The 27,011-nt window shown below is 38.3% G+C and overlaps 1 protein-coding gene across 1 annotated transcript in view; it reads left to right on the top strand.

Moving 5' to 3' along the window:
• ADGRB3 (adhesion G protein-coupled receptor B3) overlaps positions 1–7,929 on the top strand; it is a 478,713-nt gene extending 470,784 nt beyond the window's left edge. The window contains exons 30-31 of the mRNA XM_065681454.1: positions 5,326–5,430; positions 7,338–7,929. Coding sequence (XP_065537526.1) covers positions 5,326–5,430; positions 7,338–7,526 — 294 coding nt within the window. The 3' untranslated portion in view covers positions 7,527–7,929. The remainder of the gene's footprint in view (positions 1–5,325; positions 5,431–7,337) is intronic.
• The last annotated feature ends 19,082 nt before the right edge of the window (positions 7,930–27,011 follow it).

Here is a 27,011-nt window from a genome sequence, read left to right as displayed (position 1 = left end):
TGACTGCAAAGTAAAATGGAACCTGGAGGTGAGGTTGAGCTAGAGTGATTTGCCATACTACTTAAATGTTTAACACTTTCTCTGCTGTGTCTCTGATCAGTGCCAGGTGGCACTCTCTGAGATAACATCCTTCCACAGTTCTGAGGACAACATATGCTGTAGATGTGGTTCTGAAGATAATGAATGCTAAGTATAAAGTATAGAAAAGACAGTGTCAAGCTTGGCTCCCTTCATCCTTTTTCCTTTTAACACTCAGCAGCCTCTACAGCCTCAACTTCTCACACGTTTTTCTACATCCATACAAGACAAAACCTCAGGCTACACCAATCTGACTAAAATAGACATTTTGAGAAATATTCCTGGCTGCCAAAATGCCAGATTTTATATGGATGAAATTTTAGAATGATCTTCACTATCTTTATTCTGGACCACCCTTGTCTCTCCAAACAGTTCCTGTAATGTCCTTAGGGAACCAGTGCAACCTACGTACTGTTCAAACTAGGCAATTTGCTTGTAAGCTTCTTATTTTAGCGACTAAGAGAATTTAGTGGCATTCACAGAGAACATTCCATGCTAGATGGAGCCAGAGAATAGTCTTGAACATGTTTGACTTACTACTGTAGAGTCACAGTTTCAAAGTTAAAATAAAATAAAAAAAAATAAAAAAAGAAAAAATAAAGTGTTAGTGGGCTGTAGTACAACACTCAATATAGACAATCCAAGGTAAAAACTAAGAAATCAAAAAAAGCCATTTTTTTCTGAGGGCCACAGATGAAACTCAAAGCCAGGTGCTATATAGTGTGAACACAGGCAGACTACAACTGTACTCAAGACCATAAAATACTCTCTGTTATCTCCAATATATGTAGAAATACAGATGCAGTTCTAAGGCCCTTTGCAATGAACTATAAATAATAGAAGTCGTGTAACTGTGCTGAGTAGTGTTATAGAAAACTTATGTCTCCAGTCAAAGTAAATAGAGAGAGAAAAAGATGATATCCAAACTGGCCAGCCCTTCTCATAGATCTGAAGCTGGTTAAAGAGGAAGCTATCAAAAACTGGGCCTGTATCTTGTTTTCTCTTTTTAAATAGTTAAATTATCTCTTTATGTGAGGGAAAAAAAAAAAAGACAGACTGTGCCATACTGGGTTTAGTCTGTAGGCACACGGTATTTCTGCTACGTAATACACTATTAGATTTTGCAAAACACTAATATAGTTGAACTTCAAAGTTTGCTAAAGTGAACAGTCAACATGCAACTCCTTTACAGCTATTTTGTTGCTATTATCAAGGGTTAGTTTAGACTTATACATGCAGTCTGATACCCAAAACTTGACCAGAATGGGGCAGTCTGGGTTTTTTGGATACTTGATTCTTCTGCCTGCTGTAACCCCAGAGAAGTGCCCTCCAACCCCAGCCATTATGGTGTGTTTTTTCCTAAAGCTGGAGAGGTAGCTCTTTCATGAAGTCTTAGCACTAATACTTAGCAGTCAAATCAAATAAAATTCATTCTAATTATGTTGAAAAGAAATACAGATGGTGTGGAAAATCCCAGGAGGGCTTTATAATAGGTGTGTAGTGACACTTAAAAAACACACAGGAGAGCTGAACTGTAATATTGGCATGTATTTTGAGGATTCAAGATCATAATTACCATTAAACTCTACAAGATGATCTGAATCCTGGATTTCCCCCACCATCCCCTTTCTATGAGGCATTCATAGGATCTATTATGGTAATAACATCTATACCAAATAATACAGAAAAGTGCTTTATTGCCCTACTCCCCAGGATTCAAGTAATCTGTGTCTCTTTTTGTGCTCCACCCATGAGGGAGAGCAAGGATACACAGGACAAGTGTGAATATCAGAATGTCTTATTTTCTTTCCGCAGAGCAGTAGCCTCTCACCAGCAATAATACTAAATTGGTCATTAATGGCCAGATCCGCATTCTTTCAGAATTTTGTCTGCAATAGCTGTTTATTGTAACAACATTGCAAACTCACACGACAGTTATAAAATCATTCTCTTCCAAACCTGAAGACATCTCTTGAAGATAAAGGTGAAAAAAAAATGCCTTCAGGGAAAAATCCTTTCCTGTTCCTAAATTTGGCAGCTGATCATACCTATAACATCTTGAAAACACAGCGGGTTTCCATTGTAGAGCTGGGAAGGCATTCCCCCATCTGTTCTTTTCTCTTAGCTGTTTCATACAATATTTGAGAGCATTTTTACCTGTGACGATACATAAAATCTCCAAGTCAAATTGAAGAAGAATTATTATTACTGTTATTCATAAGATTGACCACAAATCTCCATGAGAGTATTTGTGCTAGAGCTAGAGCTCAGCTAAAACCCTGTCATAAATAAAAAAAGGGAGCTGGGTACAGAGTCATATTTAAGGCCTCTTCTTGATGATAGCCATTCACACACTGAATCCTCTTCTGAAAGTGGATGCTCTCACTAAGGCTTAGTCTTTCAAAACACATATCTGATGTTACTTGTGAGTGGGTATAGAAACGTGGAGGGGGTGTCAGTTCAGTCTGACGCCCTTACAGGTGTGGGGCACAAGAGTTATAAAACCTGCAGCAAAGACCACAAGATGTGTGTCTGTTCTAACTCATTTTGCTGACTCGGGTGCTTCTGCAGGGGATGTGTCATTAATGGACAAATCCCCAGGTGCACCTAAAGGAGGTGTGCTTTCAAAGGACATCATTAGAAGCATCTTCACATTCTGTTCAGGTTCTGATGCTACAACAATCATCCTAGTATATATTGGTCTAGATCTCTAGCTCTGTATTGATAAAACTTATGTATTTCTAATATTAGTAAAGCTGTATTTTCCACATAAACCATGTAACAGAGAAAACAGATTAAACCCCTACAAACGCTTTATGAGTTTCCTCATAATGGAGAAGGAGTTACACAATAGGAATGGGTTGCCCAGGGAAGTTGTGAATGCTCCATCCGCGGCGGTGTTCAAGGGCAGGTTGGACAGAGCCTTGGGTGACATGGTTTAGTATGAGATGTCCCTGCCCATGACAGGGGGGTTGGAACCAGATGATCTTAAGGTCCTTTCCAACCCTAACTATTCTGTGATCCTATGATTCTATGGTTTTCTAAAAAGGAGATAACATGGTGCTTTCTAACAAGGAATTTAAAAGGAATCTAGAAGAGTTAAAGGAAATTTAAGCTACTGCACCTTCAGTTCAGATCGTTCTTTATAAGCAGTGGGGAGAGGTGGGTGTCAGTGGGTAGGAATTATGGAATGAAAGCCAGGAAAACACGAAGAAACCAAAAGATCCATAGGTACATGTGCATACAAGTCATTCTGCTATTAAGAATAAAATTTAAAGCCTTTTTCTAGCAGACTTCCCACTGCAAGTGTTTAATTTCTCCTCCCACCTGCTTCTCTTCAGGAATAATGTATTGAACTGAGTAAGACATTTGCATTATTCATATTTGCTATTTAACAAATTCTTGGGTACACGATTCAGAAAAATATCAGAAAGCAGCATTCTCTATATTCCTAGCCTTCTATTAAAAAGCTTCCAACTGGAGACACTTGTTTCACTGTCATAGGCTATTTCCTACTTTTAGAACCAGTACTTTAACCTACCAAATCTATTTTATCCCCGTGAGCATGTCTCCTTATTTCAGCCAATAATAATCTCTGAGGCAGAACCTTTCTTTTTTCAATTCTATGTATATGAAATTTGCTACATATCCAAGTCTACCATAACAGCAATAGCTTAAAAGAATCCCTAGGAAGTCACTTAAGTGAAACTCCCCTCATAAATTTAGAGCAGCTATCTTTAGTTAAATTACATTTTGCAAAGAGTTCCTCACCAAATCCTGCAAAATTGTTTCCGTTATTCACCCCACAACTCTTGTTAAGTTAATAGGTCTTTAATTGCTGCTGTATCTCATGTCTCTTTTGTGAATAATGTTGCCAATTTCCTGTTCTCAGAAGTGAAACAAGTTCTGAAGTTATGGTGTAGCTATATTAAGGATTATATGGCTATTACAGCACAGCTGTAGAAATGCATGGCCAAGAGAGCAGCCACATTTCATGAGATTTATAAACACAGAATGCAAATAAAAGATAAAATTTAAAACTGGTATTGGTAAAGCATTATTTTATGCCATTCCATATTAAAAGGTAGCAACCCAGACTTGGCAGAAGCATTACTTGCTGGGAAGGGTCACACTCAAGCACCTCCTAAGTTTGCAGGGTTTGTCATGTACAATGTCAGGGAAAAATCAGGCTTGACAATTAGTGGACATGCATAGAGACCGGTGTCCTGCATCTTTTCTATCAACATTATTGGCTGCTGCCCTGGCTGTAACTCTACTTTAAGCATTATAAAAGCTTAAGAAAAACCAAGTTAAGTCCGTCTGCTGTTGGGCTGAGGTGACACATCCTCAGTCCCTCCTGTTCCCCCTGTCCACCCAGACCACAGAACCATGAGATTGCTTGAACAGTAAGCAGCCTTCAGCTTCGCTCCAGAGGCTGGTCTGAATCCATAGCTGAGCATGAACTTGTTTGGAAACAACTTACATAGCATGCTTGTCAGTTGTAGGCTTGAAAACTGGCTTCACTCTCTATGTAGCTGCCAAGGCAGGTACATGGCTGAGGGCTCCTCCAACTGTGGGCACTGTCTGGAGTCCCCACCTCTTGCATATGGGTGCCATATAATTAGTTTCTGTGGAAAAGTGCCCTGTGTATGGGCTGGAAGGAAGGTGGTTTCCAATTGGCCAGACCGCGAAAAAGAAATCAAGTAAAATTGAAAAACTCTGCCATTCCAACTGCATTTTAGGATGATCTGAATGAGAGAAGATGTCATAAAAAGACATAACATTTTGGGCTTTTCCATTTTGGACCAGGATGTCCAAGTTCAGTGCTCTCATAAAAATTATTCCCATAGGAACCATTACTAACATCTGTTGTATTCCTATAGAAATTAAAAAATAAGCATCCATGCTGAAAACAGAAATTCTAGAAAATACTGCTAATGTGCAAGAGAAATATCCATCTGAGAAACTGCCATCACTTTCAAAATACATCTAGGCTAGCACAAACCCAGCATGCCTTAGTTTCAACAACCCAATAAATGTGGGGTAAAACCAGCCTCTTGTGTATGGGAAGAACATTAAACAGAGAAGAGAGAAGGCTTGGTGCAATTCACTTCCATTGTTTGAGTCTACTGGGAAAAGATGGTCCTGCCAAATTCAATTTACTTTATTATGCTGGGGAAAATAATGCTTCCCTTAAAAAAGCCCAGATTCAATTATAAATATGAGCAATTATGTTTCATTTTGCAGAAGGTCATGCATACAAGAAAGAGGCACATGGAATTGTTTCAAGAGTTAAATCAGAAATTTCAGACACTGGACAGATTTCGGGATGTACCAAAATCAGGCAGTATGGTAAGTTTTCCTTCTTAGATATTTAAAATATGATGTATCCTTGACAAGAGTCCCTTGAATCCAGTGTATTTCCCAAGAAGACCTCACTCTGTGCTACCTTTATATAGCCTCAGAATGTAGAACAAAGGATATTTTCAGTAATCTAACCTATGACAACACTCATTAAGTTTTACAACTAGACCACAACTAACTGACACCATTATAGAGGACAAGTAATTGAACTGTAGGGAACACATTTCAAATCTGTATGTGCCTACCAAGTCTACAGGACTTTGTACAGAGAAAACAGATCACTAATGTAATTTGGCCAATAGGGCTTTTCCTCTAGCTAGACAAGCAGATATTAAATTAGCTACTATAAACAAGTCCAGCTAGATTTACCTGTGCATGAGGTGGTCCAGAAAGCACACAGGGTCTCTGCAAAGCTGCATCTGTTCCATAATAGGTTTATAAATATTTACCATGGGAAAAGCAAAAGTTAAATTCATCCTGAGTTGACTCTGCTATCATCGTAACTCAAATTTATACACACACACTCATACACACATGCATAACACCCTGACTACATCTGATAACGAGAGCAAGGAAATAGCTGATTCTGCCTAATTAAAACTGCTGATTTAGTGTGACATATTTGTTAGCTGTAATATTATCATTAGTAATAAATTTATATATAATTTTATAAAGTGAAAAATTGTATATTGAATGGAACTGAGCTAGAATCATTGTATTCTATAACTTTTTCAGAAGAGCTGCTCTCAGACATGAAGAAGAGGTATTAAGCAGATGTGAGGCCAATGGATATACATCATTTACATCATCTTAATCCAGCAGAAATTTGGCCCTGATTCTTTGATGAACCTTTAGCTGTGATATGTGTTATTTTGCACCCAGTTCTCACTCACTCCCCCTACTGACATCTAAAGTCTGTATTTGCCTCCCTATTTGAGATTTGCCATCCATGTAAAGCTTGAATTAATTCAAAATCTCAAAGGGAATCTCAGTGGAAGAGCTGTGTTTACTCTGTCTCACATCAGCGCTCTGTTCTTGAAAGGTCTGCTAATTAAAGCTGTCTAGAGGAATGGTCTATCTCTAAGAATCAGAGAGTGATCCAGGTACCTAAATATAGGCATCTTAGGCTATTTTAGATGGCTTCAAGTGTCTTAATCTACATTATGATACAGGCAGTGATGACACAGGAGACCTGCACCTCTCATGAAAGATCAAGATCCAGCAGAAAATTCAGAGGCATCTAAAATGGAGTAAAAATTATAGGTTTTGGCAACTAAGTCCCACCCAACATTTTACAGCAGACTAATTAAATTAGTCTTAGTCCATGATGTCCTTTACTTTATAAAACTTAGCATTCAAAAAAATTCATTCAGTTGAAAATAAACAGCTTTCAGCCTGCTAATCCTAATATACATGAGCTCATCAGCCTGTAAAGCAAGGTGACTCTCACAGCATTCTCAAGGACTAGGTTTCAGTGGTTCTGTCATGGACCTGACCCAGTTTAAAATCCAGCTGGCAATCTCTGTTTCAAACCACTCTATATTTCAGGCAGCAAGCTCTTTTCAATTACCTTTCCCTTCTCTTCTCCTACTTTTCTAGACAATTGCTATTAAAGAGATGGCTATTGGTACTGGATCACTCTGCCATTCCTCACATACATTGGCTCTTGTGAAAGAAAGGGCTTAGCTGGCAGCTCAGGTGAGGAGCCTGCCAGAGTGTTGATTGTTCACAGAGACAGTCACAAGGGTGCTGAACACTTGCCAGCCTGGCTCCCTGCAAATCCATTTCCCCTCTCTGCCTTCTGTGTCTCATGAGACCACGTTAACAATCAGCTGTATAAGTGAAAAACACCTTACTTCATTCTCGGTTTTAATTCTTGTTTCTTTGGTCTTCAGGAGAACTCAGCACCAAGCAAGGCTCCATGGGAGAGTTTCAAAACCACAGGCGACTACCAACACTATACAACGATAAATGTATTAGACACAGAGGCAAAAGATGCTTTAGAACTCAGACCAGCAGAATGGGAGAAGTGTCTGAACTTGCCTTTAGATGTGCAAGAAGGTGACTTTCAAACAGAAGTTTAACAAAAACAAACTGAACAAAAAAAAAAAAATAATTCATTGCACTGACAATAAAGAGACTTTGGGAAGCCTGACACTCCTGTCTGAACATTGTGACTACTTTACGTCAGGCTCTTCCTGTGCCAAATGTCAGTGGGTTTTTTCGTACAGTATATTCCCACTAGTGCAGCTAGTGGAGAACCAGGTGTACAATTCTTACCATCGTGTGTTGTAAGTACCCGTGGAATGGATTTGTAAGGTAATCTTTATAGATAAACCTCAAGCAACGATTCATGTTGTAACAGCTTCATTTGGTTTAGTTTTCAAAAAACTTCACCATGAAGCACAATGTATATATTTATGCAGTTTTTAAAGTTTATAACAGTCTGTTTGGCCATTACTACACTTTTTACTTTATAATATAAAAGCAAAGGTTTTGTCATTAAATGAATGTCTGTTGAGCTACATTCTTCATTGCTTTAAATGCAATAAAGTAATAATCTCACTTTTATATGAATAATATATTTCACATCTTTATTATTGCAGTTTTCTCTGGAAAGCTCAGAGTAGCTTTCTCTGCTGCAGCTGTGTATAAAATATTTAAAATGTTGTATGGTGTAAATAAACCTTTGTCTACATATCAGTTTCGTCATGTATTTTATTCTGTATTTGTTTATCTTAAATTTGCATATTTATGAAGTTTTATTTAAAAACACACATATTGAATACATATTTGGAGTTTTAATAATATGTTGTTCTAGCTCTTGCAAGGAGTTTCAAAAGTGTATGAGTAGGTTTATGTTGCCATTCCTCATTTTCTTACATATTCTTTTCTGACAATGTACCATATAAATTGGACTTGTCAGAATACTGTTACAACTGTTCTGCTCTAAAAGAATTTTTATCTTGTTGCAGAAAGACAAATAATGGAAAATAAGTTCTAAAGCACAGCACCCAAAGAAAATGTTGATTTAGAATCATTACATCTTCTGCATGGCCTTGTTTCTGTATAACAAAAAAGACTCTAAAGATAAAAAAATCTGAATTATTTTAGACCAAAAAAAAGTGTGTTGCATATTATAAATCAAGAGCAGAGCATGATTTATGTTGAAAATACTGTTAAACAATTAGGAATAGAAAGAGTAAATCCTCCTTTCCACGCTTAGAACAAGATGCAGATCTTCAAAACATTCCCTCATCTACACCAGAGCTGGAGAGGGGGGGCAGGGATGAAATGTCATCTCAAATCTTCAGATGCCATATTTCTAACACAAAGTTTTCAAAACTGTTTTGGTTTCTGCTATACAGAATTGAGTATGCTGCAGCCTGCTAGCTGGAAAGCTCTTAGAAAGGAAGAAAACGTGATTGCCAATCTGCTTAGGAACAAAAAAAGACTAGAACAGAGACTTGTCAGTGAGAACTTAACCCAGAACATTGGTACAAGGATATCATCTGTGGAGAGAAAGTACTTAGGATCAACCTTCAGACCAACCTTCAGGAGAGTGTTTCTCTCTGTAAACTCTTTCTCCAGGTCATAATAAGGTAAAGCCACGAAAAGTAGTCTGACTTTGCTGGCTTTGAGTGAGCATCTCATGCAGAGTGCAGATTTCTCTAATTTAATGCTTCAGTATCTAAATCTTTACAGAAATACAAATACCTAGCTAACAACTTGATATCAAGTCTGTCAACTAGTTTAAGTGCCTAGAAGTTAGATGATGTAGTGCTTTATATTGCAGTACATCAATCAATCAGAACTAGCCCTTACATCTGGTGCAGAAGGAGACTGTCTATACAACCTGCTAACGTCACACCTCTGAAATCAAATAGTGGACCAAAAACCTTTCTCTTGTTTTACATCAAGTTCTAATCTAGAAGGGACTTATTTCCCCTTTAGGTAATGATACAACAGAAACTGCACATTTTTAGAAGATTTCATTCAATATGGTAGGCATCTCTCAAGCAGAACATGTTTTACAAAATTTCTAATTCTTGAGACTAAGGAAGTTTAGGCCCCTGGATCCAGATGTAAGACTTAGCATCCTCCTTGATTGATCTAAACATAATATAAATCCATAGCATCTTGGTATTTCAATAACCATAATGCAGAGATTATTTGCATAAGCTTTATATCACCAAACTCCTGTTCAGTGGTGGTCTAGTTACAACTGCAGAAGGCTTAGCTTAGGCTGTAAACTTACCCAGGAAGCATGACAGATCAGTCTATACTCAATACACTGCTAGCCCAGTGCTGTTATTAATAACCCAGTTGATTCAGGTTTAGCACTAGCCTGGGGTTTATGTGCCACACAGCAGTCACAGATGTGCTTTCAGTGTATGAGCAGCAATGTTCAGTGGTTCTTTATTTAGAGCTTGTACTGCCCTGGCCAGAAAGTTCTAGATATTTTTATTTTTTTATGTATTTCATATTTAGAAATACTAAAAACAGGCTGAAACCCAGTGGTTTTGCCTACTGATTTTGCTGCTTCATATTAAATCAGAGCTTGATTTCCACAAGCCAAAGGCTGCCATGTACTTAGAGTCTGCTGCTCAATGTCTCCAAAATGATGCAAGCCAGACTGAATCCAGCAGGAGAGTACAAAATTGTGTCCACTGGCTTAAATGTTGGTAGAGTACTGAGAAGATGTTTAGTATTACATTATATGCAAATAAAAATTGAGTCAGAACTCCCTACATTATACTAGATGCAGACATGAAAAGGGACCCTACATTTGCCTGCCAGGGCTGGCTGGTGCCATTTGATGTGCCTTATGCTACTTAACCTGCCATCCAGGTGTAGTTACAGAGTGATTCAGGTGTTTGAGGGTTATTCGGGTGTTTTAGGGCCCAGCTAATCAGTGCTGCTGCAGCTGGTGCTAAGGTATATCGAGTCAGTTTGGCTCAGCCTAGAGTTTACCTTGATCCAAATTAAAAAAACAAACTTAAAATGCATATTCCCTAGATGTGTATAGAAAAAAACAAATACTTTTTTTTTGAAGGGCCTCATTTTCTCAACAGTTTAAATACGCACTGGTAATTGTACAAATCCATATGCAGTTCCTCTGTGTTCTTCTTACATTTTTTTCTGAAAAAGTTTTTTTCTGGAAAGTTAATGGTAAACAAAAAGTGGCCTGGACTTTTCAATATAGGGAAGCAGTACACACAGGAAATCTAGCTGAGCAGCCATAGATCACTTATACAGCAGTTCAGGATATCCATGATTTCACATCCAAGGCTGCATGCAAGGCAGGCATTAAAGTACTAACAAAGTTATTTGCCCGTGCCAAAGTGCTGTTATTTTAACCCAGAAATTCCTGTGGAGGTAAACTATGAATTAGTCATTATTGAACTTCAGCTTTTATTCTACAATATCTCTTGGAAAGAAGAACGAAAGAGAGACTAAGTGCTGCTACAAAGGATGAGAGGTGGAATAGCAGTTCTGCCTTGCTGATTCACCTTTGGAGTGTCATGTGCTTAATGCTGGCATATATGTAATACTAATGACTTCTTATGATGAAGATTCAAGAAAAGTTGTAATAAAAACCACAAACAGATAAGGGTCTTTCCATTTCATTCATTACTGGGTCTGAATCTCTTCATAATCAGTAAATCAGTGCTTTTCTCTGGGAAATGTCCTGACACTCCTGTGAGAACAGTGAGAACATTATTTGCTTCTGTGATAGTAAGATATAATCACTGTTTTACATGGGATTAAAGTGGGGTATTTTCTTTTCAAACCAAACAAAAAAACAACCAAACAAAAAACCTCCATGCCCCAAGTTGCACCAGGTGGAATGTTCTCTGATGTTTTGATTTGCCTCCATTTCCCATAGTTGCTAGGCAATGCTGTACTTAGATACCAGATTTAACAAACGGTCTGCTTCCCACTTGGAAGCAGGCATCCATCTGTCACAGCATCAGCAGTGTGCTTTCCATTGGATTATGCGAAAGGATATGGAAAACTCTGTGTTAGCAATCAGCAGATGGAGACATTGTGTATTGGTACTAGATCTTCAGTTCCTCAGGCATTAGCTCAAAGCTGTGCTGTATCTCTGGATAAGCCACAAGCAGCAGTTTGTATGAGCAAGTTTATTTCCCTCTCTCAAAAAGTGCTATATGGATCTCTTGTACAATCAAGCTTGTTCTCATATGCTGAGGGAAGTAAAAAGAGAGCTACCCAGTTGAATTTGTGTTTGGGGAGCTGTGATTTGTTTTGAGCCAGGTTTCAGTCACTGCAATGCTGTAACCTTTTCTACTTACTTTCTAGAAAAATCTTTCTTTGCAAGGAAAGCAAAAAAGGCCTCACAAAAAAAAAATTCAATTTCTGATAAGACAGGCATGACTACTAACCTTAGCTCCCACTGTTATGTTCTGTTTATCAGTTACAATTGTAAAGTAAAGAAAGAGCCATTTATCTGATTTTGACAAAATTTTCTCTTAGGTTGCATTGGACCATCATGTGGCAATGAAATACTCAAAATAGCTGCACTACAGTACTGCTCCTCTTTTTGTTCTGAACTAGTTTAATACCTTACTATTTTGTATGAGGAACAGTTAATAACTATCACCATTTCAACTTCCTCTCTTGACTATACAGTTATAGGCCCCACAGTTACCTCTTTTTCAGGATTACAAACCCACACTCACTTAGTACTCATACTCACATGGAAGTCCTTCCCTGATTTCTACCGTCCTTCTCTCCTTAACTAACCAAGTTCTTAAATAATTCTCAGTAAATCCTGAACTCATTAGAGTATTCTCTTTGATCCCTGCAGAAAAAGGAGAAACTCAACTAGGACGCTTCTAAATTTCCTTTTTTATTTAGTAGGGAAAAAAAAGAAAAAGAGAACTCAAAAATACTTTAAAGTTTTTTATCTAATGCTCTAATGGAAACTACAATACCATCTCACTGAGGAAGAGATGGGCACCAGGCAGCTTCTCTTAAGTAATCATAATTTCCCGCTTCTGTTTGTTAAGCAGCACTGCTGCAGCAAGATGGGTAGAGAGCTATCTACAGCCCATTGGCTGGGGTTTACAGTCAGAAAGTGAGTAAGAGCTATATGAATCCTTTCGGATGTAATAGTGGTTGTTTCCCACATCCTGAAAGTGTGCTGAATTGTGAGCATTTTTCTTTTTTCCCAGTTTTTGTAACCCTCCTGCCTCTAGCTCTGTGTTCAGAGTGACATCCACTCACTTCCTGACTCTCTGCTTTAAATACATTTTAAGTTAATAGGCATCTTAGCTAGGGAAGGGCTTGAAAGCTGCTGCTCATGACTGTTCATCACTGTGACTAAGATTTAAACACCTATACCTCAAGAGGCATGGGTTGTAAGAAACAGTTCTTGTTGATTAGGTTGGGCAGCTATTTGGAAGCCCAGCTGGAGATTATACATTATAAAAATATATATACATTATATCAATATATATATACATTATAATATTATACGAGATATCTACTTGTCTGTGTGCATTGTATAAGTGGATAATGTGCCTCATTCAACATATAGTCAAGCTCAGGAAACAGGCACCTAAACCTATGTGGTGTAATGCTGACCATCAAAAAATTAATCTGTGTCCTTTTGCGGATCAAACCTTTAGGAATCGAAATACTTTTCAAAATCTGGTTCCCGGAATCCTATTTTAAGAACAGCAACAAGCTATTATTTTTTCCCATTATCAGTTCAATGATTTATTGCATTATGTCCCTAGGCTGTTGACTCAGGAAATTGCAAAAGGTGATGTCTGAAGGACCTCACAGTGTAAAAAAGAAACTGGAATTGATGAGTATGTATGTTCAACTTCTTGTTCGGTGTCCCCTTGGACTTAAACATTTTATTTCCTGCTCTTCTCAAGAACTGTGTATTAGAAAAAGATATTAGAGGTCTATTTTTAGTAATGAGATTCTTAAATCTAGCAAGAATTCACTGTGGTTTCTAAAGACAGACAGGTAGAATCTATTATATCTGATTTAGAATTCTAACAAAAATGCTGTCCGCCAATATTTCAAGAACAGAACTCTGCAGGGCAATTTAACTCTGCCTATCATAGCTATCCAGGTTTTTCCCATTACCTAAAGAAAAAGGGAGTCACTTCTGAAGCACAGCAAGACCCAGCCATTCTCTAAGTACTAACATCTTGCCATTGATTGCACAGAGAATTTAAAAGCCTCTGGAAGGCAATAAAATTTTCCTAAATTTAGGACCAGATTTAGCTAGATTTAGTCATCAACATGTGAGCTAATGTCTAATCTCCCAGTATAATCACTGGAGAACAGGTCAATGTAGTCAATGAAGCTAAAGACCAATTTAGCTTAACTGCTGCTAGAAGCAGGATGCAGTTAATATGAGATGTCCTACAGTTTTTGAAACATTTGCAGATACTAAAAAAACTTTAGAGAGATCTATACCCTTCTGGCCCAAGCAGGACCCCACACTGCTCCTAAAATGATTTGCTTGTGTTAGGACACATGACTCCAGCTGCAGGGGAAGATTCTCTGAGATGCTCTGGGATATCCAGCCTCTAGTTATCATTCCAGAGAGGCATGGAATTATGGTCTAACGTCAGGTTTTCCAAGTTCAAATGAATGTTATAGGTACCCTCAGTATCACATATTGCCACTACTTACTCAGAATCCACCTTGCCTGCTCCCCTTATGAATATTTATGTCAGTTGTAGTAGAGGATTCATCTTCTCTGCAATTGATTATTAGACCTCTAAATACTGTATGTGAATTACCCAGATTCTCATCATCCTGAGATATAAAGGACCCACAACTCAAGACAACCTAAGCTGCTAAGTATTAGTAGACTGTGAAAAAGCACGTTCTGGAAGATCACATACAGGTCAGCCAGGCATGCAGGACTCAAGAAGCCAGGAAAATTAGTGTTATGCTTTGAGCTGGTGTAAGATTTCGGCCACAAATGAACTGATGCAGAATACGAATGCTTGCCATACTGACCTGGTACTGGTCTTGCTTTCTCATTCCACGAGATTCTCCTGACTACTGGGCAACAGTCAAGCTACTTCTATTTTGTGCTCTTTTGACATTCTGATGCTCTTATTTCCGGTTACACAAAGTATTCTGGTTACACAAGTATTAGGAATACTGTCTGATCCCTTCATGTCCAGTCTTTCCCTAAAACTTAGAAGGTGGTTCAAACCTCTCTAAAATGAGTAGGACAGGGAAATTTTCCAGCTTCCTCATGCTAGCTTCTGACATTTAATAGCATTCTAAAAGAGGACAATACACATTTTTCTATGTTTGGACAATACACATTTTTCTATGTTAGGCCTGCAAAACAAAAAAAACCCAAGCTTAATTCTTGGTCTGAAATAACTCTACATAGTACCATCATACATAATTTAAAAAACCAAAAAAGGTTCAGAATCATCTGCCACAGCACCATCCTTTAGTTATAACCTGATGGCTAACTTTTGGAGACAACTACCCAGCTGATTAAAAGGTATTATAACATTTACTTGTATTTGAAGTGAAAAAAAAGACTATTAGACTTTGACATGGAAATTTAATTCTCAGAAAAAGATCACTATGTGTATTGAATTAAAAGAAGATTTGAAGTAGTTTTTTGTCTTTAATTTACCATGGCCACTTAAGACCCTACGTTCTTCTAAAATTGGGACAGCAATAAAGAAGTTGATTAATTTTGGTAGAGGAAAGCAAGATCATCAAGGTCCCCCATTTTAATAAAGAAACATATTTGAGGACGACAGCCTTCAAAGTATGCATCAGAACTTCCAATGTTAAGAACTCAGTATAATGAGAAAATGTCCTTCATCACAGAAAGAGTTCCAGAGACAGGGTCCGGTTTTTGCATCTGAATAGGAGGTTGCAACCTCTGTTAGACAACCAGGAACAAAGACAGTTTTCTTCCGAACAAGTTCCAGTTTTCTTCCACATAAAATCACAAAGTACTGGAGAACTCTGAAAAACTCCAGCAAGCTGAAGACACCAGAGAGCTCACTGCAGCTACTGAATCAATAGCACATTTTGTGTTGGGAGTCAGCTGGAAGGTATTTTGCTACAAAGTCCTGGACTTTCAGGTCATTTTTTATGGTTTTACTGTTTTGGAAGTTTGAGTCCACAACATTTACTTCCAATCTTGGCCAGCAATGTGCCACAGCTATTGTATCAGCAAGCAAAGACATAAGCAGATGACTTTATAGAGAGGTGTATTTTCCTAAAGCTAGTCCCTAAAAAATTTATTCCTCAAGATATGTCGTCTGATTGGGAATAATCCGAAATAAAAAGAACCCAGGAAACTGTTGGACATCTCTGCTGCAGACTGCTGGTTGCCCAACCCCCCTGTCTCTTTGCATGGCAGTCCAGCTTGGACAAACCAACTGGTCAACCCAGTTTGATGTCCTCTTCAAACCTGGTAAGAATGCACTATCTGGCATCTTAGACAACGTTCAACTGGACAGGTCTCAGAAGAGACCCCTGCAGTGCTGCATTTATAATTCATCTCTAAACCCACAAACTCCCTGAATCCAGTTATTTTTTTAACCACTTGGTATTCTACCCATTCACTGCCATCCCATGAGCATTCTAACTTGGTGACAATCCCGCTAACAAGAGCAAAAACTACCAGCTCCTGCAGCTGTCATGCCATCAAATCCTTTCAGCTCTGCAAGGATGGATCTCCTGAGCTAATATTTGGAATTTAACAGGCTGCAGCTCACACACTGAGGATCTCTTCCATGGAACAGGCAAAAGTACTGAGCAAGTGAGATTATTTGAGGAAACCTGTCTGAATGTATGTATTTCAGGTAATTAAGTAGCTGTTGCCATACCAGCTGCTCTATCTGGAAATGCTTGTCAGCTTGTGTCCACATTTGACTTTATCACACAGCCCAAATACAACAGAACATATTTACCTTTCTTTAATGGCTGTGTTTTGACTACTTGTGACCTGTGCTGTAACTTAGATATTGATTTTAGTCTTTAACGGGGTAAATATTGATACAGTTACAACTTTCACAAAACTTTCAGCTTGCCTTTCTACACATGCTTGATGACTGGTTTAAGCATTCATTAAATTGTTGATTAAGAAAGATATTTTTACAGCTAAAGTGAGTGATTAAAATATTTTCCATTCTTTCAAAATATCTCATTTTAAAAATGCTAACCACTTACTAAAATTCAATTATGAAAGCCTGCATGAATGATATTTCAGGATGGTGATATATTTGTTTTCATATTAGATGATAAACATTTTGGAATATTATTTTAAGATAATAACAGTGTTACGTCATATTGCTATTACCCACAACTGACTATTGGAGTACCTAAAATTGATGTAATGACAAATTCGTTCATTTTACTTGCTTTCTTATTCCTGAGGGGGAGGGTGAACACACATCCTAGTGTACCCCAATGGCTTCACAGCAAGACTCCTGCCCTGCGCTCACTGCAGCTACTTGCTGCCCACCAACAGCAGCCGAGCTACAATGCAGTGGGAAATGCAATGGCTGGGCTGAGAAATCTTTTGCTCAAGGCCACCAGAGCCTGTTCTGGGATGGAGAAAGTATATACTTCAGGTGATCCTGTGTCCACCACTCATGTTAAATGCAAGGTCTGAAGCATACAAACATGCTAGCTGCTTGACTTTCCTTTGTTTAACAGCAGAAGAGAGCTCACAATGTTTTTTTTTATTTCATAGCAGGATGCCAGGCCACAGCAAATGAGGGAAGGTGCCATGGTTTAAACCCAGCCAGCAACAAAAGCACCATGCAGCCACTCATTCACCCCTCCCTTTCCCCCTCCCAGGGCAGGATGGGGAGGAGAATTGAAAGAATGTAAACCACACAGGTTGAGATAGGAACACTTTAATAACTAAAGTACAATATAATACTAGTAATAATAATGATAAGGGAAATAACAAGGGGACAGAATATAAAATTAAAAGGGGAAAGGAAAAAAAAAACAAACCAAAGTGATGCATAATACCACCCATTGACCAATAGCCAGCCTGACCCGAGCAACAATTGCTCCCTCCCAGGTAACCCCCCCCCAGTTTATATACCGGGTATGATGTGCTGTGGTATGGAATACCCCTTTGGCTAGTTTGGGTCAGGTGTCCTTTCTCTGCTCCCCCCTGTCTTCTTGTGCCCCTCCTCACTGGCAGAGCATGAGGGACTGAAAAGTCTTTGATCAGGGTAAGTGCTACTCAGCAACAGCTAAAACGTGGGTGTGTTATCAGCATTGTTCTCAGACTAAAGCCAAAACACAGCATTGCACCAGCTACTAGGAAGAAAATTAACTACCCCAACTGAAACCAGAAGAGGTATCATACAGAAGAGATGGCCCAGCAGCAACATTACTGCCCACTGCCAGGACATGGCATGCCCCTCTTGATCATTTTTCCAGAAACTGATTCTTTCTCACAGCTTTTTAGGAGCTGTACACTGCTGCCCTCCCATACTCAAACTCCACCAGGAATACAGCCTAAGCCAGAGATGGATTCAGGAGGAATCTGTCAAAATGTTCTTCTCCATCAGTACTGAAGTAGTTTCATCCCCCAGCCTTAAATTCCTGACCTCAGTGTAGGGATGCACCTAACTCCACATCCTTCTTCCTCTGCAGACCCACATAGCTGTGAGGCAATTGGCCACACTGTAATTCCCTTGGATAAGAGAAGGGGGAAAAAAAAATCCCAATTCCAGTGTATCCTCCCATTGTACACCCTCATTCACCTTCATCTGATCCCAAAGAAGAGATAACCAGATAGCATTGTTGCACTCCAGCATGAAGATCATCTAGTGCAAGTTTTCATTATAAATCACGAGGGAAGTCTCTACTCCTCCATCCTCCTCTCAGGCCTAAGACTAATGAAGGATGTATGTTACTCTCTGATGGGCACTGTTCTCTGTGATGTGCTGAAGAAAACTGATGGCTCTGCCTCTGCCATTGACCTTCCTGCCATACCTTCTTGACAGTAGTACTGATTATCTAAACACAAGGATGCGAGAACAAAGTGAACTGTCTCAGTCATTTAGCAGATAAAAAGAATTAAATATCAGATCCTCTTTTCTGAAGAATTAAGAATGATGAAATCACTAAGGGCTTTGTTGTGGATTCTTATTTGCTGGACTGCTGCCTGAGGAAATGCACTGAGAAGATTGAGGTGACTGTAACAGAAAACAGAAAGTCTAAAATAGTTTGGAAAGGGACAGGATGACTTAAGTAAAGCTGCTAAAATTGCCTTTTTGTCTTAAGAGCCTCTCCAAAAAAACCTTTAGCCATTCAGGTCATCAAAGGAATTTCATAATGATCAGAAACCAAATTATTACAATTCATTGATTTCCTAGCTTAAGGAGCAACTACTGTAAAGTTTACTACCATTTTAAAGGGATGTCTCAGCAGTTATTTTTTGTATCTATCTGCTCCCTCCGTGAAATGAGTCAGTGGTATGCTAGTCAGTCCCACTTCCACATCAAAGCTAGTAAAACAACCTACAGTTCTCTCCAGGATGTGAATGTTTTATGAAACACCAGTCACCAACCTTGACTGACAACTCCTCCTGCAACCTGCAGCATCTATTTGTGAAGCCGACAGGCTTCTTAGCTTCATGCTACACAACCAGTGTCAGAGTCAAACCTCATGAAAACTGAATTAACCTCGATGAAAAAACGACAAGCCAGTGAGTTCTTCTTGCCAGGGAATGCTTCAGCTTTATTGCAGCTATGTTGTGATCTGTGTCACCACAGGTGGATGCAAACCAGAAAAATGTATCCCCTATTGCCTAAGGAATTCTGGACAGGCAGAAAGGCTGGTGGAGCATTTATTCTGGTGACAGCTGGAGATGCCTGGAAGGCTGTCAGCTCTAATATAGTCAGGTTGAGGATTAATTCCCACATGCAAGATGCAGGTATAGGCATGCAAAGTTTGGAACCCACTCAAGCAGGGAAGCAGCAGTGTCTGCTCTGGTCAGCAGGGGATGTGACATTTGTTACTGTACTGTCTGAAATACACTGGTTTGGGGATTCCTAAAGTGCCAAGTATTCTTGGAGACATGCCTTACCTGAGAGTTTCAAGTTCCTGAGTACTGGAAAATCCTTCCCTTTTACATGTGAACAATATGGATTTACTCCCAAATAAAAATGAAAGGTTACGAATGAAATTACTTTAAGTGAAGGTAAATCACCTTACTTGAAGAGATAAGCAACTTAGGCCAGGTTTTGTTCTTTGTTATACCAACATATATCTGGAATAAATCCATGGGTCTCATCAGAGCTATCTCTTATTCATAGCAGTGTAAGCAAAGTAATGGTTTTGTCTAGCTAAGCTTTTTTTTCCTCCTGCTAGGGAAAACACAGATTTACACATCTGATGTGTATTTAAAGTAGTTAAATCTCTTCTATTATACTATACGTGTATATATTTCTCTCACATAAGTCAGGAAAACACATCTATATATTTGCTTTCTTTACCTTTCTTACACGAAGACTCTGGTAAGGATAGGTTGTTGGCAAGAAGTAGAAGCTGAACTCTGGCTGTCATTATCAGTGTATCCCAAATACTGTAGGAAACGTTCCAGAAACGTTGAGAATTTCTGTTTTTTGGAACTTTGCTACAACCCACCCTTTCAGGCAACATCAAAAAATAATTTATATTACCTGCAGTTTGAGCTTTACCAATTCCTTACACTTATTACGAAGAATAGATTGGGGTTGTAACAACTAGTCATGAGGTTTTGCTAACTGCAGTGTTTCCTAGATACATTATATCACAGACACATACCTAATCTTTTATTATATGCATTGTCTGTCTTTAAAAGTCAGAAGATGAAAAAATAACACCTGCCCAGCAAAGCTGTTTCTCTGAGTGTCAAGCATTAAGCTTCCCACAACCCATGAACCTGTAGTAGGTATAAAAACATTTATGTGGAGAGTCTGATCCTGAATAGTCACTCAGCCCTCTATTGATTACGTTTTCAAGAGCTTGAACAAAGACAGACAAAAGTAGTTTTTCACCTGAACTTCTGCACATTTGAGATATTTGTTACAATCAATTGAGATTATTGGAGTTCAATTTGAGGTTCTCTTTGAGAGGCCTGATCAGTGCATGTATCATCTGAAAAGTCTGAAGGGAATACATAAGGGGCTCTTCCAGTTCTGCAGAAGCACCATAGAGCAGAAGTTAACCCAGTGTGCCTCCAGCACACTGATAACTACAGATATGAGTTGTTCTGAGAAGGAAAATTTTCACTAGTATCCTGTTCCTTGCTTCATACTAATCTTATCAGGGTCTTTAATTTCCTAGGCCGAGTCTGACCAGCTTGAAACTATGCCATCCTAACAGATTGGTACAAGTTCTGAGGACATGAGACAATGCATGATATGTGCACGAAACATGGCAATCCCCACATAAGCTATGAACTGATTCTCTGCCTAAAGCCTCCATAACTCTTACAGAGAGGATAAGTGCTCAACAACTGCAGCAAATTGGAAAAAAAAAAAAAAAAAGAAGACAATGAAGCAAAGAAAATTAACTTCCAGAGTTGCTGGAGGCTTGACTCTGACCTTCATATGTGTGTGTGGTTTTGAGCATGTGTCTGCAGAAAGACATTAGGAAAGCAACTAAAATGTGTTTTTCTAGCCCTTCCACATCTGACAGCAATTTCATCATTACTGCGTGAAAAGCTGTTCCATACCCTTTGTCAGCTTATGAATGAAGAAAACATGAATTTATTGTAAGTGTGGGGTTTAATGACTAAGAAATAAACCATCAAAACTCAAGTGTGGCCCTATCAAGTGAGTTAATCTTTTGAAAGAAATTCATTAGCGCTTCACCAATGGAAGAAAATGAGAAACACATCTTTCTAAGGGAAAAATTTTGCTCACACACATAGCTCCAGAAAGCCAGATTCTAGTACACTGTCACTGGGGCTCTCTATCACAGTCGAGTTACAAAAAAGAGCATCAGGCACATCATAGCCAGCTACTCCTTGACTGCTGCAAGCAAAACTGTGAACACCAGGCTAGACAGAATCCTCCTTGCTGCTATGCAAGATATTACCACTGAAATTCTGCATTTTTCTTTGCCCTTCCAGTAAATCACCCTGGTGCTTTTAGCAATAAATATATCTACACTCAGCCTCTAAAGATCACAGTTTTGCACTCCTGCAAGAAATTTCATTTAAAGATATGCAAATTAAAATATTTATTTTTAACGTCATCTTTAAAGATCATGATTTTGTGTGTGCCTTTATTTGGCTTTTGTCATCTTTGTGGGCTTTTTCAATAAAAGTGGATCTAGTTAAAATTGAAGACTTCAATAAATTGGAATCATATATTGAAAAGCAATTTACCATCCTGTCTGGAGAGAGAGGTTTTCAATCAGTGTGTCCTTCTAGCAATGAATTATGGATTAGAAGAACAGGGGCTCTTAAAACAAAACAAAACAAAACAAACAGACAAACAAAACGCCACAAAAAACCTCAAACCAAAACAGAAAAAGAAGAAGAAAAAAAGGCAGTTAAGTGAAGGTGACTGCAATAAGGTGTAGGCTGAGAGTAGCACATACAGACAAGAAAACAAATGAGTGGTTCTGCCAGGGAGATTCAACAGAAAATAAAATAAGAATAGTCCTGGGCCAGACACTCTGCAAGACAACATGATAAAAGTTTTAGCAGATGAGGTACATGACATAGCAAGATGTAGATACAAAAATAACGGCCAGGTGAGGTACAAGTACAGGGACAGTCAAGTGTCAAATAGGTCTGCAAAGGACTAGGATACTGCATAACTGACAATGTATATTTGTTTCCATTGGTTACTGTTACAACTCATACCTAAAACGTCCATGATGTGTATTTCATGTCATCTTAAAATTATTGGAAACAGATAACGCTCCACAAAACCCCATGAATTTTTATAAAATATTTCATTAAAAATATATAAATAATAAATTTTTTGTTATCTAAACATTATATAAATCACAAAACTTCCTATAAAAATACATAATTGCTAATTAGGAAAGAGACAACCTAATGTTTGAGGAGGCTTGCAGAGAGAGATCCACAGCCTGTGACCCAAACTTTCAGGGTACAGAGGAACTCTCTGTTCATTCAGCATTCTGTTTTTATAAATGTGTACACTGCCTGCTCTTGAATACATACATAAATTTCTTCTACTTTTAATGCTACACAAAAGATGCACCTTAGTTCAGCTAATGTAAAAATGATGCCCACACTGGCAGTAAGAACTGCATCCTATGGGCCTGCTGCTACACTGTGAGTTCATACTATGTTCAGTTGTGTTAGGCATAACATCTTAAGAACACTCAAATGGGCAAGAGAAGACTGGTTCGTAAAATCATTACAGTCTTATCTGCTTACTCCTGGTAACTGCATACAATCTAGAAGTTCAGTTAGTGCCAAGTAGTCATGTTCTTTTCAGTATCCAGCCTTTTTCTCAGGTGATGCTCAGGCATAATTGACCTGCAGTAATAGTAACCCATTGAATAAAGCAGCCCACTTTCTGCTGGGTTGTTCCAGAAATTACCTGCTGCCATGCAAGTGGGGCATCTGAAAGCCAAGCCAGAGCAAATAGATCTCTAAGTGAGGTATGGTAAATACACATGAATACAGTTCATGTAGCCTCTCATATCAACAGCAGTCCTGTTTCCAGAGGACTGCTCTTGACCTACCTCCCAAACACACCACAATAGGAATACATTGTCATGCGGCCATAGAATACTGGTCCAGCTCTAAACTTTTCAGAAGGAAGTCTGGAGCAACCATGGGGAAGAAAGAAATCCATAACATAAAGATAAGAAAAATCAATACCAACTTTGAAGAATATTTCTATCACCCTCTAGACCTTAGACCTGTGAATACCCAGTGTGGAGTGCACACATTAATCACTGGTACAGTGGAAGGACTATTGCCAGATAGTTATTGTTACACAGCATGCCTCTTGAACCAGAGGGGACCAAAACCAAGCAGTTGAAACTTAGCACAATACAGTACAATACTATATAATAATTAGTGTCTTTCAGCAAAACAGCTTCCTGAGCTCCCTTAGAGCTACTACTCATGACACTGCATTCTTGTTGGATTGAGTTATTTTGGATGACCTTGACTACCTTTTGTTACCAAGGGGTTTAGCAGGCTTAGCCTGATGATCACTGATCTGAAAGACATTATTCATCCCCATTTTCTCCAGCTGCAGGCCTGCAGAAAAAGGCACTTGTAGTAGGCTTAAAGCAAGACAATACCGCTTAACAAATCTGCTGGGGCTGGTGTGTTTAACATCACTCACTTCTGAAGCAGGTGCTGATCAACACTCAGTTTGTGAGGGACATGATTTCTGACAGGTATAATTATTAGTGTTCCCAAATGCTTTGGGAACACAAGTCAGGGTGACAGACTGATATTCTTGAATGTTAAATCAAACTCTTCTGGGTGAAAGTAGAGGTAAGTGACTCTGGCCATTTGCATTATTGACAATTTTTCTAAAGACTAGTTTAAAAATTAAGGTGACAGTTATATTATGCTTTTAGGCATTTTTAAGGGCTATTGCCATTTACTTATGACTGCTGAATAGATTCAAATTATAGGAAGTTCAAGGGACATGAAAAAAGATTCACACTAATCCATCTGTTAATACAGTGCTGATGAGGTTTTTTTGGACAAAGAGGTTATCTTCCATATCAACTGTTTCTAAGCCAGAAATTGTTTAAAGTTTCACTGTCAACCTCAGTTTCATACAATCCTCACCACATAAAAGAAATCTACTTTTTTCCTTAATGCAAGTACTTGCTTTTTCCTCAGTACCTTTTGCTCATGTCAGCACCCAAAATCTTCTCAGAAGACTCCCAAAAGCTCTACAGTCCATTTCGATTCTTCTTTAATCAAATCTGACATATGCTAAAATTGACAATGAGAAATTTTACTACATTTTTTAAATTGAAGCAGAATTGTACCTGGTTCTCTTATACAGAACAGAATTGAAGCATCCAGCTAGTGTGACTGGGTTTGATTCTTGTTTCCATCAACCCCATCAAGATGTGAAGCCACAAGGCAATGATCTCGCCAAAATAGAAAAAAGTGATCAAATTTCTCTTCTAACCACATTATTGAATTTTGTGCTAGCCATATTTCCAGTGGTTTATTTAGCTGTGCTGTCAAAAGAAGATGATTGACTTAATCTCTTTAAAAACAAGGAAAGAGAGATTTATTTTTTACTTATCTTTAGTTGGGTACATAGAGCTGCATATCCCAATTGCTAGATCCTGAACTGCTGAAATAATATGAGAAATACTGCCTTCAGTTGCAAACTCTTCCATGTCAGATACCATGAATGACCTTTGAAAATGTTATCTTATCATCTAAGCCTGAGTCTATTGAAATCAATTTGCTTTCTGCAGAATGAGAATGAAGCTCTTTTATGCAACCTAGACCTTTTCAAGATTTCTAGAAAGATTTGCAGAGATAATGTAATGGAACAAATAATATGCTAAACTGTTATTTAAATCCACACAGCAGAAAAGACTGGTGCCTGAACCCACCTTTTAAAACAGCAATTAAATGAGCTCAGGCAGTACTGATTTTCAGATATTATGACAATAAAATTTGTTGCTGTGGACGCAGGTAAATACGAATAGATATGTATTGTCATAATGCAGCTTAGTTTGCAGCTATTTTCTGTACTATAATGTCAGAGCAATATTACTTAATGGTTTAGTCCCAGCATGTATTTTCTCATAAAATTAAAATAAGCCTTAGGAAATGAGTGAATACCTCACCCACTTTACTGCAGCCCAAGTCGATTGTGAAATATTGGCCTGACAATCACTTTTCCAGGAATTTTTATGTAAACTAGCATGCTTTTCAATTGTTTCTGGTTGAAGAAGGTGTAGCACTCCCTACCACTGAATGATAGGAGAAGCCTGGGAAATTAGCTATGAGCACCTGTTAATGCAGGCCAAGAATGACTGGCAGTGAAGCCACACTTAAACAACTGTCTGGAGGAGTTAATGGTCTGAGGCAATGTTATTAACTGTAAGAATCTACCTGACCCGGAGGTCATTACTGCTTGTGATAATTACTGCAATGACGAATACTCCATGTGACACTACCACGTCTCCCTAAAGTACTTTCTGCACCAAAATCTTCCTCAGATCTCAGATCTATGGTGACTTCTGGAAGTCAGGGACAGCATGTATAAACTCGTCTATTTTATCAAAGATAAAACACCAAATGTTTGAAGTAACCAGAACCATCAACTTGTTGGCAGATTTACCCTGCAATTTTCTCATAACCCTAAACATGCCTTCCCACATAGTCACTTATTATTAGCTATAGATCTCCCTTTATGCTTGCCCAGCCTGAATACTGTTTTTCAATCAGACATAGATCTGCTAGGAGATTCATTAAATTGATTAAGGTGAAATGACTCAGTGCTTACTTGAAATTAACTACATCAGGGACAATTGGAATTACTATTGCTTATCTGACAATAGAAGCTGGGAATAGCCACTATACCTGCAATTCATACCCTTGCAATACCTGCATCTCATCAGAGGTCTCTGTTCTGAAAATATTTGAAACTTCACAGGTAATACAAGCAAAAGATGGCAATAAAACAAGGTCAACATATAAAGCCTTTACAAAATTTGACCTAAAGAGACATGCTCAGTATTAAGTATAAGGTGAGAGAGACCTGAAACCCACGTAACCTCCCGAGACATAGTCAATAGCTCACACTGTTGTTGCAGTCACAGTGGAGCTCGTTCCACCATTCTAAAAACACTTTATAAAGCATCACAGCCATGGTCAGGAGATATAGCTAGAACTCTTTCCAACTGTCCTTTATTTAATAGGTTTGCATTGTATTTTGAGTTGTTTATGGTATTACTTAACAGGTTTGCATTGTATTTTGCATTGTTTATGGTATTATTTAATAGGTTTGCATTGTATTTTGAATTGTTTATGGTATTATTTAATAGGTTTGCATTGTATTTTGAACTGTTTATGGTATTATTCCTCAGACAAACTAAAGTTTATGACTTCCTCATGTCCTTAGTCCCTTACGGGGACCAACTCTTTGCTTATTACCGCTGTTTGAAGTCAGAGAGCCTATCCCAGTGAGCAGCTGCCCCCTGCTATACAGAAAGGTTGACAGCCTGGCACTGAGCCCTTTGAAAGAATCCATTTCTGGTTTACAGTGCAGTGCATTGCAGCATTACTACATAAACAAAAAGGTCTGCTTTCCTTCAATTAGTTAAAATAATTTGTATTTTTAGATTATGGACACCAGAACTAAAGGAAGTATGTAAAGATAACTATTATCAATACATGAATTTCGATAGTTTCCATTTATCTATTTCCAAGACTGTAGATGTCAATGCAAACAAGGTCTTTTTATTGGATATAATAGATCAAGAGGGCAGTTTCTGCATGAATATATATGGAAGAATGTAAAAACCTCTCTAAAGGATCACTAATAAAAGGCTGAGTATTCTTCAATATGTCCATGGTTTTTATA

The sequence above is a fragment of the Lathamus discolor genome, chromosome 5, assembly GCF_037157495.1.
Source record: "Lathamus discolor isolate bLatDis1 chromosome 5, bLatDis1.hap1, whole genome shotgun sequence".
In the NCBI taxonomy this organism is placed as follows: domain Eukaryota; kingdom Metazoa; phylum Chordata; class Aves; order Psittaciformes; family Psittacidae; genus Lathamus; species Lathamus discolor.
Note: the sequence above shows the minus strand (reverse complement) of the source record. Positions and strands in the feature narration are given on the sequence as shown.